The sequence below is a fragment of the Eschrichtius robustus genome, chromosome 3, assembly GCF_028021215.1.
Source record: "Eschrichtius robustus isolate mEscRob2 chromosome 3, mEscRob2.pri, whole genome shotgun sequence".
Lineage (NCBI taxonomy): Eukaryota > Metazoa > Chordata > Mammalia > Artiodactyla > Eschrichtiidae > Eschrichtius > Eschrichtius robustus.
Window position 1 is genome coordinate 184325942 of NC_090826.1, and position 13500 is coordinate 184339441.

At 37.6% G+C, this 13500-nt stretch overlaps 1 protein-coding gene across 1 annotated transcript; it reads right to left on the bottom strand.

The window, feature by feature from the left end:
• LOC137763075 (complement factor H-related protein 2-like) lies at positions 1–7934 on the bottom strand. Its single transcript, XM_068541845.1, has 5 exons — positions 7775–7934; positions 5136–5330; positions 4603–4779; positions 846–1028; positions 1–394 (listed from the first exon to the last, which is right to left on the bottom strand). Exons 1-5 carry the CDS (start codon positions 7857–7859, stop codon positions 198–200), a joined length of 837 nt encoding a protein of 278 aa, XP_068397946.1. The 5' UTR covers positions 7860–7934; the 3' UTR covers positions 1–197.
• Between the last annotated feature and the right edge of the window lie 5566 nt (positions 7935–13500).

The window sequence follows — 13500 nt, forward strand, 5'->3', positions numbered from 1 at the left end:
TTTTGGTTTGCCAGGTTTTAATGAAGTACTTTTAAGAAGGGATTCATTGGTCTCCCAGATTATAATTACATCATCCACATAATACTTAACACAAATTCTGATTTACTTGATAAAAGCAACTGAGAATTGGATTAATAATGAAAAATTCTGAATACATGTACATATTTCAATTTTACAACTGCATTTTAACCACTGTTTCACCCACAAATAGGATATGCCAGTTTTCCTTCCTGACAGGATGTTCGAAATGTATGATTTGGTGTCCTTCGATAATATCCACGTTTACACGTAAATTCAACAGTGTCATCTGTTTTAGAATAAAGTTTTTTATCACGTCTCCATTTTAACTGGATGTTATGTTTTTTCATAATTTCTTCTGAAATTACACATGCATCTGAATTTAAAAAAATAAACAAAAAACATTAAGTAGCATACAAATATTTTCCATAGAATTTCAGACTTTCAAGTAGAATCTTTTACACTGGTCCAGGATTTCATTCTCAAAATATTTTCTAAACCAACTCATTGAAAATCCATTATGTAGATTCCATCGTTTTAAACAATTAATGATATAAAAATGAGGTACTATGTTTAATTTAATAACTAACTGTTATAATAAAAGATTCATAATGTCACTATCACATTAAGAGCTTTTATTAAATAACCTTTCATTGCTATAGTTGCTTGAACAAGAATTTTTCAAACTTTATTTTCTCACATATTAATATTTGTTAGCCAAGCATTCAGTAGAATTGTTAATCCATACAAATTCTATTATAAACAGCAAAATATTATACCAATTACACTGATTTTCTCAGGATCCACGAGAAGATTAAAATATTTACCTAAGCATTTTGGTGGTTCTGACCACTCTCCATTCTGACATACTACGTATCTGTTTCCCTGAAGTTCATAGTAGGACTGGCATTGGTACTCAACTGTCGATCCTGGAGGATATACTGGTGCCGGGAATGAGGTAGTGTCTCCGTTGTCTATTGGTGGGGGAGGCCCACATTTTCCTTGAGAGTCTGAAAAATAATTTGATTCATTGAGAGACCAAAGACAAACACAGGTTAAAGAAAGTAAATAAAAGTATAGAACAATATGTAATAGACTTGTGATTTCTTATGACAGAAATGATTCACTGAAAAAAGTTTCATCACTTAAACTGAGAGTCACATTTTAAGCCCTTCCTTTCACCCCACATGAAAGCACACATAAGACATTAACAAATATGTCTGCTTTGCAGTATTCTGGTATTTAAAGATGTTTTCCTTAATGAATATATGCTAGAGAGATGGATAGCTAAGATAAACAAAGAAAGTTTCTTGGTCTTATATATTAAGCATACTGCAGTGGCTATTGAATCTCTGGTAATTTTTTTTTATTGATTTTCATTTTTATTACAAGAGAAACATCAGCTTTTTAAACAAAATTCAAAGAATTACAAATGTGTATAATGTGAAAGGGAATTTCTGGCTTCCTGTTCTGGACAAAATGAGATGGGAACATTTCTGCTTATTTATTTCTTCTGCTAAATATTCCCTCTGTTAACTAAAAATCCTGAACGTATTATAAAGACCAACATAAGAGGTTGTGAAGGGTGTAGAAAAGAAGTAGATCTTTTAGTGACCTTGGGCTTCAAGGAGTTACACTGCAGTGGGTTGTCTGAGTTTTCACTTTGCCTTGTATGTATCCTGGACTGGGCACTGAGACCACGACCCAGAAATGATCTCACGTTCAGGCAAAATTAACAAACAAAAAAAGAGTCCCAGGGAGACTCTGCTTCCTTCAGCCAAAGGCCCAGGAAAGGATCAGCCTAGCAAGAGAGAAACATTTTTTCACAGTACAGGACTCACTCTAGAAAAACACCATTGAGGAAACCTGAGACCAACCCTCTCCCCACCTTGATCAACAGGGGTCAAGTGTTCAGTCTAGACTTTCACCCACACTGGGAGGGAACAAGATACCTGTGCTTGTGCTTGGACTGCACCCCTGGGGTTTCACAATCTCCTGGAACCTGGGTCCCGCATCTCCCATAAAGGGGCTTTTGCGGATAGATGCTAAATTATTATTGTTGAAGGTGGGATACCAGGAGGAGTGTCTTACCCTGTATCTTGCTGACGTCGCTCTCTCCTTTGTGCTATCTTTGTTTATATTTTATAATTTTTTTCTTTTCTTTCTGTCTGGAGCTTCTGGTTTCTAATAATTTTATATACGCTCTCACTTTTAATTTCCTATTTAGGCAGATTTCTATGGCTTCTTTTCTTCTAGTGACTCAATCACATTACAATATTTTGGACGACTATATCTTTGGTTTCCAAGTGCTCATTTTTAAAATCACCTTTATTCAGATATGAATTACATACAATAAGATCCACACACATTAGCATGTGGGCCAATGATGTGACAATGTGTACACCTGTGTAACCACCCAACCAAACTAGAGACAGTTTTCGTCTTCCTTTAAAAGTCTGTGGTTTCCTTTCTACTCCACCTCCCCCAGCTCTCTTCCTCTAGGAAGCCCATGTTCTTTCTGTCACTATAATTTTGCCTTCCTACAACTTTGTATGATGGATTCACACCGCATGCATTGTCTTACATCTGGCTGCTTTATTTCATCCAAAGTCAAACCCATTCTTCTATGTGGTGTCTTGCATCACTAGGTCACTCCTTTCCATTGTGGAGCAGGGTAGCTTTCTATGGATATAAAATATGTTTATCCATTTTATCCTCTGTTGAATGACTTTTGGAGTGTTTCCAGGTCGTGGCAGTTATGATTGAGCTATTTATGAACACTTGAACCCAAGTCTTTGAATGAACATATATTTACTAGTTCCTGATAAATACCTAAAAGTAAAATTGCTGGGCTATCTGATATGTGCTTGACTGAATCTACAAGAAACTACCATACTGGTTTTCAGGGTGATTGTGCCATCTTACATTCCCATTAGCAATGTGTAAGAGTTCCAGTTGATTCTCATCCTCACTAACAAGCAGGATGATCAGTATTTTTGTTGTTTTAAATTGAGGTATAGTTGGTTTCCAATATAGTGTTAGTTTCAGGCGTACAGCATGATGATTCAATAATTTTGCAGATTATACTCCCTTATAGGTTAAGACAATGACTATAATTCCCCGTGCTATACAGTATATCGTTGTCGCGTATCTGTTTTGTACATAGTAGTTTGTATCCCTGAATCCGACACCCCTAACTTGTCCCTCCTGACTTCCTTCTCCCCTTTGGTAACCACTAGTTTGTTTTCTATATCTGTGAGTATGTTTCTACTTTGCATATGCATTCAGTTGTATTATTTTTTAGATTCCACATATAAATGATATCATACAGAATTTGTCTTTTTCTGTCTGACGTATTTCACTAAGGATAACATTCTCTAAGTCCATGCATGTTGCCGCAAATGGCACTATTTCATTCTTTTTTACGGCTGAGTAGTATTCCATTGTATATATGCGATGGAAAGCACCTAAGCTGGTTGCCAAGGGAGCCACCTTGTGATGAGAAGGTTAGAAGATTCAGTCCCACACCCCTGACCTCCAGGGAAGGAAGAGGGACTGCAGATTGCATCAACTGCCGATGGCCAATGGGTTAGTCAATTTGCCCCTGTGATAAAGCCGCCATAAAAAAAGCAAAAGGATGGGATTTTGAGAGATTCCTAGCAGGTGAACATGTGGACGTGCTGGGAGAGTGGCCACTAGGAGGGCATGGAAACTCTGTGCCTTTCCATGTACCTAGCCCTGTGCATCGCTTCCATCTGCCTGTTGCTGAGTTATATTCCTTAAACTGGGAATCTGGTAAATCAAATATTTCTTTGAGTTCTATGAGCCACTCTAGCAAATTAATTGAACCTGAAGAGGAAGTCCCAGGAACCTCTAATGTATAGCCAGTAAACAGAAGCACAGATGACAAGCTGGACTTGTGATTGAATTCTGAAGGGGGCGGGGTGGGAGAGCAGTCAGCTTTCAGCAGAATTATCAATAGACTTATCCTAAGTTGAAGTAAAGTAAAAGCCATATGTGGTAACTGAAATTTTGAATTTTATAAATTTGGTTTTGCACACTTAATAAAGGCTAGTTTTCTTCTCTCCCTTTGTCTCCTTCCTTTGAATCATTCACTAACTTGCCAAATGACCTTGTCAGAATTAAACTGTGCTACCTTTTAAAGCATCATGAGAGAACCGTATTTTGACTTGCTTCTTTTGATGCATTGTTATATTATGTGAAATTATTAGGAATTATATTAAAAATTCTGCATATTTGAGAAGCAGCACAATACGTATTATCAAGTTTGTTGATTCTGATGAAAAAAATACACTGAAGAAACTATATAATGTGAGAATCATAGTTTTTCACTGTGCGCTTGGCTAGTGTTTTCTATTAGCACCTATATTTAATGTATGTAAGTAGACAAGATGATTTTCTAGAGATGATGCAGATATTTGCATGTCTACTTAGACACAGTTGGAACCCTGAAGCTGAAAAGGTGACAATAGTAGAAACAGCAATACTGCATATACTAACTACTGGTATCTCTCTAGAAAATATAAACGAATACAAGATCCCAGAGGACAGTGTTTTCCTTACAGCCACGACTGCATTTAGGAGGGGAGGACCAGCCATCTTCTGCACATGTAACGCTGCTGCAATTATTTGGGAGGCTATAGCCAGTGTCACACACAATTTGTACAGTTTCACCTTCCTGGCGTGTTTGTCCTGAAGATGCAGAATGACCATTTTCCACCCAAGGGAAAAAACACTGTCCTAAAAGCCAAAAGATGACAGATACAAATCTTGCAATGAAAGAGCATAACATTTTGCAAACTTCAGAAGAGAAATCAAGTGCAAAAATTTTGTTTCTTAAAAATTAAGCCATGCATGTAAAAAATTAAAATGCCATGCCAGTAATTAAGACTTGAAGATAGAAAACATTTACATTTGTCAAGCTACTTTCTATAAACAGCTTCTCACAACGAGCAATAATATAAGTCATCTTTGCTGGCCCCTCCGGTTCCCGCTGCTATGACTGTCCAGGCTCTGTGACACCTTCAGGCCGAGCCTCTCCACTCACTGAACACACTGGGTAATTCATCCGGACAATGAGGAGGGTGTTTACTCACTGAGACACTTTGGTCTTGGTGACCATCCTTCCTGTGTACAGATTATTCGATTCCAGAGTAATTGTGAAGGGGACACAAAGCTGTGATCACAGGTGTAGTAGAAATATTTCCCTATGTCAACTGGGAAGATTTGTTTATAACTGTTTTCATCATATATGGTTCCATGTTTTATCTCTGGAAAATCACACGTTCTTCCTTAAGAAAAGAAAGAGTATCCTACATTAATGAATAGCTCTACTTATGTTAATAATCCCATTGTTGAATTTATTACTCTATTTAGCTTAATTCTTCCACTTGCATTAGTGACCGAGATCTGGGACAATGTATAACTAAGAGTACATAGGTACTTGAGGAGCTCAGTATGTTTAAGTTCTTTGGAAGCATTTTCAAGATTAAAATCACACAGAAAAATGTAAACGCTGAGGAAGAGAACAAAAGTGGCTCTATGTAGTGAACCTCCCAGATCTAAGACGTTTGCTTCTGGAGGGATGGGAGGACTGTCTGTAGTTCTCCCTTCATTTCTTGTGCCTCTTCTTCCTGTGTCTTCCACAGAGATTCCCCAGCGTCTCAGCCCTTTCCATGCCTCCTCTCCCAGTCCACATCACATGTTGCACAGGAGACATGTACGAACAAATATACATTCGCATATGAATATATATATTCATATACATATAGTCATACATGTATATATGACTATGTCTAACCTTTCCAGTGAAGACAATTTGAATATAGAATATTCATAAAGGAAAAATACTAACAACAAAAAACCGCTAAGATATAATTACTAACTTGTGATGAATGTCCTCTAAAAATATGTATGCAAGAATTTAAATATACTTGAGTGGAAAATAGAAAAAGAATTTTTGATTATTACTGTACACTCAAAATGTGTAAGTATGATTGTATTTATTTGCTAGGGCTGCCATGCAAAGTACTATAGATGGGGAAGCTTAAAACAAAGAAATTTATTTTCTCACAATTCTAGAGGTGAGAGGTCCAAGATCAAGGTATCAGAAGGGCTGGTTTCTTCTGTGGCCTCTCTCCTTGGCTTGTAGATGACCGTCTTCTCCCTGTGTCTTCACGAGGTTTTCCCTTTATGTGTCTGTGTCCTAATTTCCTCCTCTGATGCTGACACCCGATTTATTGAATCAGAGCCCATCATAATGACCTCATTTTAACTTGATTACCTCTTTAAAGACCGTACCTTCATGTACAGACACATTCTGAGCTCCTGGGAGTTAGAACTTCAACATATGAATTTTGGAGGACAGAATTCAACCTGTGTCCGTCCACTAAATACACAAAGATGTTTCTGTTTACACACAGGTGTGCTTCCACAAAATGGCTCCCATTCTCTGTTGAAAAACCTTGGTGCAACTCAAGCTTACGGGGCTTTCAGCTCAAAGGTTACTTTTAGAAAGAGTTCACTGAATGAGAATAGTTTACATTGGACAGGAATCGTTGTTGTATTGTTACTGCTGTTGCTGATGAAAGAAATTGCCCAAATATAGACTTAAATAGCATACAAAACCAACCACGCAAAAAATTATTTAGATTCACCCTTCTTGTAAATTAAAAATAACAAATAGTGTTTCATATTCTAATCATAAATGGTGCAATGAGAAATCCTAAAGCATATTAGAGGTTTTGTTTACAATAACTTGGAAAGGAGATTTTGATTTTAAAAGAAATAAGACACTTTAAAAAGATATCATGATGAAGGATCCATAGAGTTGTAAAAGAATGAAATAAACAAAACTGTGTCAATAAAATCTTGATGTGTACATGTAAAATTAGAATTAATATACAAAAATAAAGTGCTCCTTAATTTAAAGATAAGTGAAAGGATCCACAATATTTGTTATGTTATAAGAGATAATTTTTGATATAGAACAATTGCATTCAGGTAAATTAATATAGAAAATTTCACTATAAATGTGAAAACACATCAGTGAACAATGTGCTAGGGTTAACGCTCTAAAAATTATTTATTAATTTATTTGCCCAACAATTACTTCTGACCTCAGAAATGTAAAGTAAAATTAATTGTCATTCCACTGGAATTAAGAATTTACTATACTTTTTGTTGAAATGGATATTTCTTTTAACCTGCTGTTTATTTTATTGAAATATTAACTTGATCATGATGTCAATGACTTTTAACAGCTGTATGAAGTTATAAGTAAAACACAGTAAACTAAATATATTTGAAATGCCTGATTGAATGAGTTTTGACATATGAATCCATAAAACTATCACCATATGCAAGATTATAAAGATATCCATCACTCCCAAATACTTCCTTGCATTAAAACTAAGCAACCTCCATCCATTTTGAAGTCAGAAGCTAGCCTGTGGCTTCTTTCCTAATGTTGTGTGAGCATATTCACTTATCTTTATAATCAGCGTTGAGAGTCCTTTCGCTGTGGAACTCAAAAAACAGAAAAAACATCATTTTTTTTCGTTTTCCCTTAAGAGAATATGAGATAATTTTCCTGTAAGGTTACACTCTATCATGATGACACAATACAGACAATTCCTATTAGTCTATCTTTAAAATATAAAGACAGGTGAAAGTAGATAAAACGTGGAGTTACATTCAAGAGGGAAGCTGAGTGTTCAGGGGTGTTTCCACTTACCTTGTGCATGAGCACAGGAAACCCACAGGGTGAGGATGACATTGAGTAGTAACAGCATGTTAGATATTCCCAAAGGCACGTTCATACAAATATTCCAGTTGTGTTGCTTGGTTGTTTAGCAGTTGATGTATCAAGTGTGACTCTGAACTTAAGGACATTACTATGGCTCTAGTTAACTGAGGTCACTTAGTAAATATCAAAGTTCAAACAGCTTTGCAAAATCCCTGAATTACGGTTAGTGGTTTCACAACAATTTCTTAAGTTCATTCCCTGATAAGTGCTTGCACAACCTTTTTGCGGGACAGTAATAGGCGGCGGGCTCCAGAAGTGATATAAAACACTAATTGTTAAAGTAAACACTTCTTTAAAATAGGTGGAGTTCTTTCTCAACCAGGTGAGTCATATGTGAATAACTCTGAGGCCATGTCACCATCACTTTCTCATGTCTTTTATTTACCTTCACCCAGCTTCTTTGCTTAGGGGTCTAGGAAAACCAACATGTATTTGGATCTTATTCTATCATCTGTATTCTCTTGTGCTTAGGGAAGCACTGATTCTTTTTTTTTAACTTATGTGGGATCACACTAGTGAGTACAAGAGATTCAGCATATTCTTGGCATTAAATATTCTTTACTGTGCTTGAGGGACCTTCTTTTTTTTTTTTTTTTTTTTTTAAATATTCAGATGCACACAATGATATCCCTTTTGTTGTAGGACTATAACTCAAAAATCCTCACCTGGTCTTTCACTAACTTAATTACACTTATTCTCTATTTTATTTATATATGAATATTTATATAGTCAATTCTATTCAATGTAATGTAAAATACAATTCTTTAATATAAGAGAATTGCTTTCAAACAGATAATTAATATGGAAAATATAGTATTACTATAAAGGAAAAGAAAAACCAGTCAGAGATGTCAGAGAGTTGATGCATTGAAATTATTTATTTATTTTCTTAATATAGCTACAATAGTTTCAAAATATAAAATAATTTATTAATATATGTAATTAAGGCTTCCAGAATAGCAAAATAGCTTATATCAAGCTAAACTTTCTATGAATAAAAATTATTTGCTAACACAAATTATAACAATGACTGCTTGAGAGAGTAAAAGCTAGCAGAAAATAGAAAGTGTCCAACCTTTGAAAGAATGGAACCAAACTGTGAGATCCGTATTTACCCATTTTCTGAACTTAGAACACACTCACATACACATGGTGATGAGTGGTTGAGCTCCAGGAGGAAGCAAGAGTTTGTTTTTTGTGACAATTTAGAGACCTGTATGTGGGGCAGGCAGGACATCTGCCGTGTGAGAGGAGAAATCCATGAAGCCCCACCAGGGAAATTTGCGATAATCTTCACATTACTCCTTAAATTATCTACTAAATCCACATGAGTATTTACGGGCTGAAGTTCCAATATCAAATAAAATAAAATTCAAAAGAGGATTATCAGAGAATAATGAAGAGTATTTTATAATAATAAATAATTCAGATAATGTTGAATTCACCAAGGCAAAAGAAAAAGAGGCATGTAAGGACAGAGTAAAGCATAATTATGTAATGTTTAAAAATTAAGGATTCTACAAAAAAGGCTATTAGAAATAATATATACAAAACTTTATATAGAAACCAAAATTGAAAAATTATTATAAAGGGCACCATCTTTTATAAATAAAAACTGTATTAAGAAATACATTTGACAAAATATTTAAAGAGAGCTACACTGAAAACTGCAAAACATTGCTGAGAAAAATATTAAAAGACAAATCAAGTAAGGAGAAGATGACGAACTTGGATTGGAACATTTAACATCATAAAGATGTCAATTTTTCCCAATTAGTTTATGTTTTGAACATGACCCAAGAAAAATTCTTTTAATTTTTGTGAATTCCAAAAATGTAGGCTATTGCTGCATTTCATTTGCTGTCATGTGAGCTCCTTGATCAGAAGCAATGATGTGTGGATTACCGCTATGTGGATAAGTGCACGGAGGGTTGATGTGGCAGAAGCTTGTGGGCAGGGAAGGCAAATCCATTCCCAGGCTGAGTATCTATTTCAGGAAGAACAAAACACAACCCCTTCCATGATGGAAGTGTCCAAAGTAATCAACCTGCCATCAGGTGGCTGGCTGATCACCCCAGGGATTGTGCCTCACCAAAAACTCATCTGGTTTCTGCTGCTAGGAGACGGGGCCCTCAGCAGTGGCTAATCACATAGGCTTTGGGGATAGGAAGTCCATGTTTCTGATCCCACAGATAACCTCCATGGCGCAATGGTTAGGAATCCGCCTGCCAATGCAGGGGACATGGGTTTGAGCCCTAGTCAGGGAAGATCCCACATGCTGCGGAGCAACTAAGTCCGTGCGCCACAACTGCTGAGCCTGCGCTCTGGAGTCCGCATGCCACAGCTACCGAAGCCTGCGCACCTAGAGCCCGTGCTCCGCAACAAGCCACCGCGATGAGAAGCCCGCGCACCGCAACAAAGAGCAGCCCCCGCTCGCCACAACCAGAGGAAGCCCGCGCGCAGCAACAAAGACCCAACACAGCCAAAAATCAATCAATTAATTAAAAAGAAAAATTGGGACAGGAAGTTAAGAAATTTGTGTCCCTAGTAAATGCCATCATAGAATATCCAAGGCAAAGGAAGAGCTCAAAAATCAGGCAAACAAAGACAACCTGTCCTGCTTAGATGTCAGAACCTCTTTCCTCAGAGACCCCATTCTGACTTGGTGAACCCATGTATACAGTGGCCATGGCTGGAGATATGGGGGCTACGAAAGTCCCTCTTTCCAAGGCTGATCGGGTGTCCAACCGCTGAGAGCCTGACCTGCGAACAGAGGCCAAGCAGAACCCCCAGTGTGACTCCACTCCCCAGGGACCAACCAGTTACCTGTGCCATGCGGGTTACATTAAACCCTTTCTGTCACAGAAGAGGTGGTATTTTCCTCTCTGGAGTAGATGCATTTTCTGAGTATAGATTGCTGTACCTGCCCCCACCATCCATGCATGGACGTACAGAATGCTTTCTCTAGAACCAATGAATCTGTGGAGGTTTTCAAAGTGTGTCTAAAAATTCTTGGTCACTTCTCCCTTCAAGAGGGGAATCTTAATTTGTGTCCCTTGAGTGGTGTGGACTTAGGGACTCGCAGTGGCAGATGTGATGTGCTATCACTTCCTAGATTAGGTTATAAAAGACTGCAACTTAAATCCTGCCTGTGTTCTTTCATTTTTTCTTGGGGGCAGCCAGCTGTGCATCTATCACCGGGCAGCCCTGTAGAGAGAGGCTGTGTGGGGAGGAACTATGGCCAGAAGTGGGCTTGGAGGTGAAGCCTGCTCCAGGATGGCCTCTAGAGACGGCAGCTCCCATGAAGTTTGACTTCAACCCCAGGATGGCCTCTAGAGACGGCAGCTCCCATGAAGTTTGACTTCAACCCCCGGGGAGACCCTGAGCCAGAGCCACCCAGCTCAGCCACTCGATTCCTGACCCACAAGACCTGTGAGGTAATGTCTGTTGTTTCAAGCCACTACATTTGGTCTAATGTGTTACACAGCAACAGAGAATTAGGTGTCCCACACAACACCGCCTCCAGTGGGAAGGCTTGGAATTCACTAGTCTTCTACCAGCTGCCTGCGGAGGCTCAGTTATGGTGCCAGATGCAGATGACAGCTGGCCAGGTCGGGTGTGTCCTGTCACTCAGCTCGTGCCTTAGACCAGCAGCGGTCCGTCCCGTGGCCAGAGTGTACAGTTCTGGGAATGAGGGGCGGTGGCAAGAGTGACCCCTCTCACTGTCGCAGGGAACAGCCCATTCATGGGATTTTCTACACTTCAGGCTCCTTGGGGAAAAACAGCACATGACTACTTCAAGCATAATAGTCCACTATTAATATTTAAACATATTAATTAGCCACTTAAAAGCCATTAAATAATGATTTATACATTTTAACATATAAAATATTTCAAAATGATATCTAGCTTATGAAAAATGAAAATTTTAATAACTGTGCCCCAAGACACTGGTTTTCTATGTGTTCATGATCTTTTTATTCAATTTTTCAGGAGGCAGGCAGAGCACTGCATTGTCATGATGTGAAAATGTGTTCAATAAAACCTAGATTATGCTTTGTTAGGACCAAAGAACTTTATTTTAAATATCAAAACAACACAAAGAACTAGTTCAATATACAGTACACTTCCTAGTCTTCACAGAGAACTGAATTTTTCTATAAAGACATTGGTACTCAGGACACACGAGACAGTCAAAATATCTATAAAACTCACAAGATACTTTACACACAGTTGACAAAATAATGAATCTTGATATTTTAGATTTTTCTTTGCAATTGTTTTTAAAAGAGTTCTAATGATTAAAAAGAAAACTTAGGGTTGGAGACTGAAAACTAAGTTCAAAGGCATTTCCACTTTAGCGTACATCATAAATCCCGTAATCAGAACACTTCCTACACAACACGGAGCAGCCAAATGCCCACCTCTGTGCTCATTTTTTGGCAGCCGCACTCATCAGTTGTAATACAGTTTTGTCCACAGGGATAAGAGAAGTCCGATTGTTACAAGGAATAAAAATTTTGTAATTACAAAGCAGGAATACCAAGCAACAAGGCGAAATAACAATGAGAAGTGTGCATGCTCTTCGTTCAAGAAATGTTTTAAAATCGCCAGCAGTAATGCAAGCACCGAGACTACTTCTTTACCTAAGAATTTGGAAAAAAGCAGAACAAAAGACGTATATCCATCTTTGTATAACCTCTAGTCTCTGAATATAATTCTTACTTTCTCTCTTTATAAATGGCTACAGAGGCTAAATTTAAACTGGGGATTTTTCAACAGTCACAGACTCAAGATCAACGCACAGCAAGTTGAAAGGTGAAGAGTAAACACAGTACAGACGCTCTCTCTACCAGACCTTTCCCTCATCCTCCACATGACCTAATGCTGTAACTTCTACCTTATTAAGGCCACTTCCAAAGAGGCAGCGCAGAAAACATGCCACTATTGCAGGAAAAAAGTACCTTGAAGTAGAAACAATTTTAGAGGAAATAAGGGAACGATCCCCCCTGTCAAAAACCACTACAGACTTTACTGAGAGGAATGTGCAAAAGAAAGGGGGGGACCTAAAAAGAATTGTCTATGGTTCCTAGAAATTATCAAAAAATTATTCTCACATTATCCATTATTCAATCTAACAGTAACATTTACCATAACACTATTAAAAGTTTTAGAAATGCTACTTTGTTTCTTATTAAAAAATACATTTCGAGTCATTTTAAATTTGGCACTGAATCTTAGAATAATCCAACATGACTTTAAAAGTCCTAATTTTTCCTGAGTTCATCAACTCAATTTGTCTGTTGGTTGGGATGTTGCTGCTTTTTATGAGACCCATCTCAAGCCATCACCTCTGGCTCAGTTTCAGGCAAACTGAAAAAAGAAGCTGCTCAGTGTAGAGCTGGGTGGTTTGGTAACTGATTATTAACAAGAGAAGGTGGGGGATGGGAGGAGGAGAGGCAGACACACTGCTCTTTTTACTTTACTTGTCAGATTCCTCTAATGAGCATCTAGAGACAGGCCCAGGAGTGGCTTCACAGTAACTAGAAAGGCCACAGTAGTAGAGATTAAAAAAAAAAAAAAAAAAAAAAAAAATCACACTAGTACTTGGTGCCAATTTTCCTACAAAAACATAAAGCAACCTAAAAAAAACT

Excerpts from the sequence above, each read along its gene's own strand:
- LOC137763075 (XM_068541845.1), bottom strand. The coding sequence starts at position 7,859 with ATGAACGTGCCTTTGGGAATATCTAACATGCTGTTACTACTCAATGTC. Across the intron at positions 4,780-5,135 it reads ACCAAGACCAAAGTGTCTCA|GACAGTGTTTTTTCCCTTGG; the intron begins GTGAGTAAACAC and ends TTTGGCTTTTAG. Across the intron at positions 395-845 it reads AGAACCACCAAAATGCTTAG|ATGCATGTGTAATTTCAGAA; the intron begins GTAAATATTTTA and ends TTTTAAATTCAG.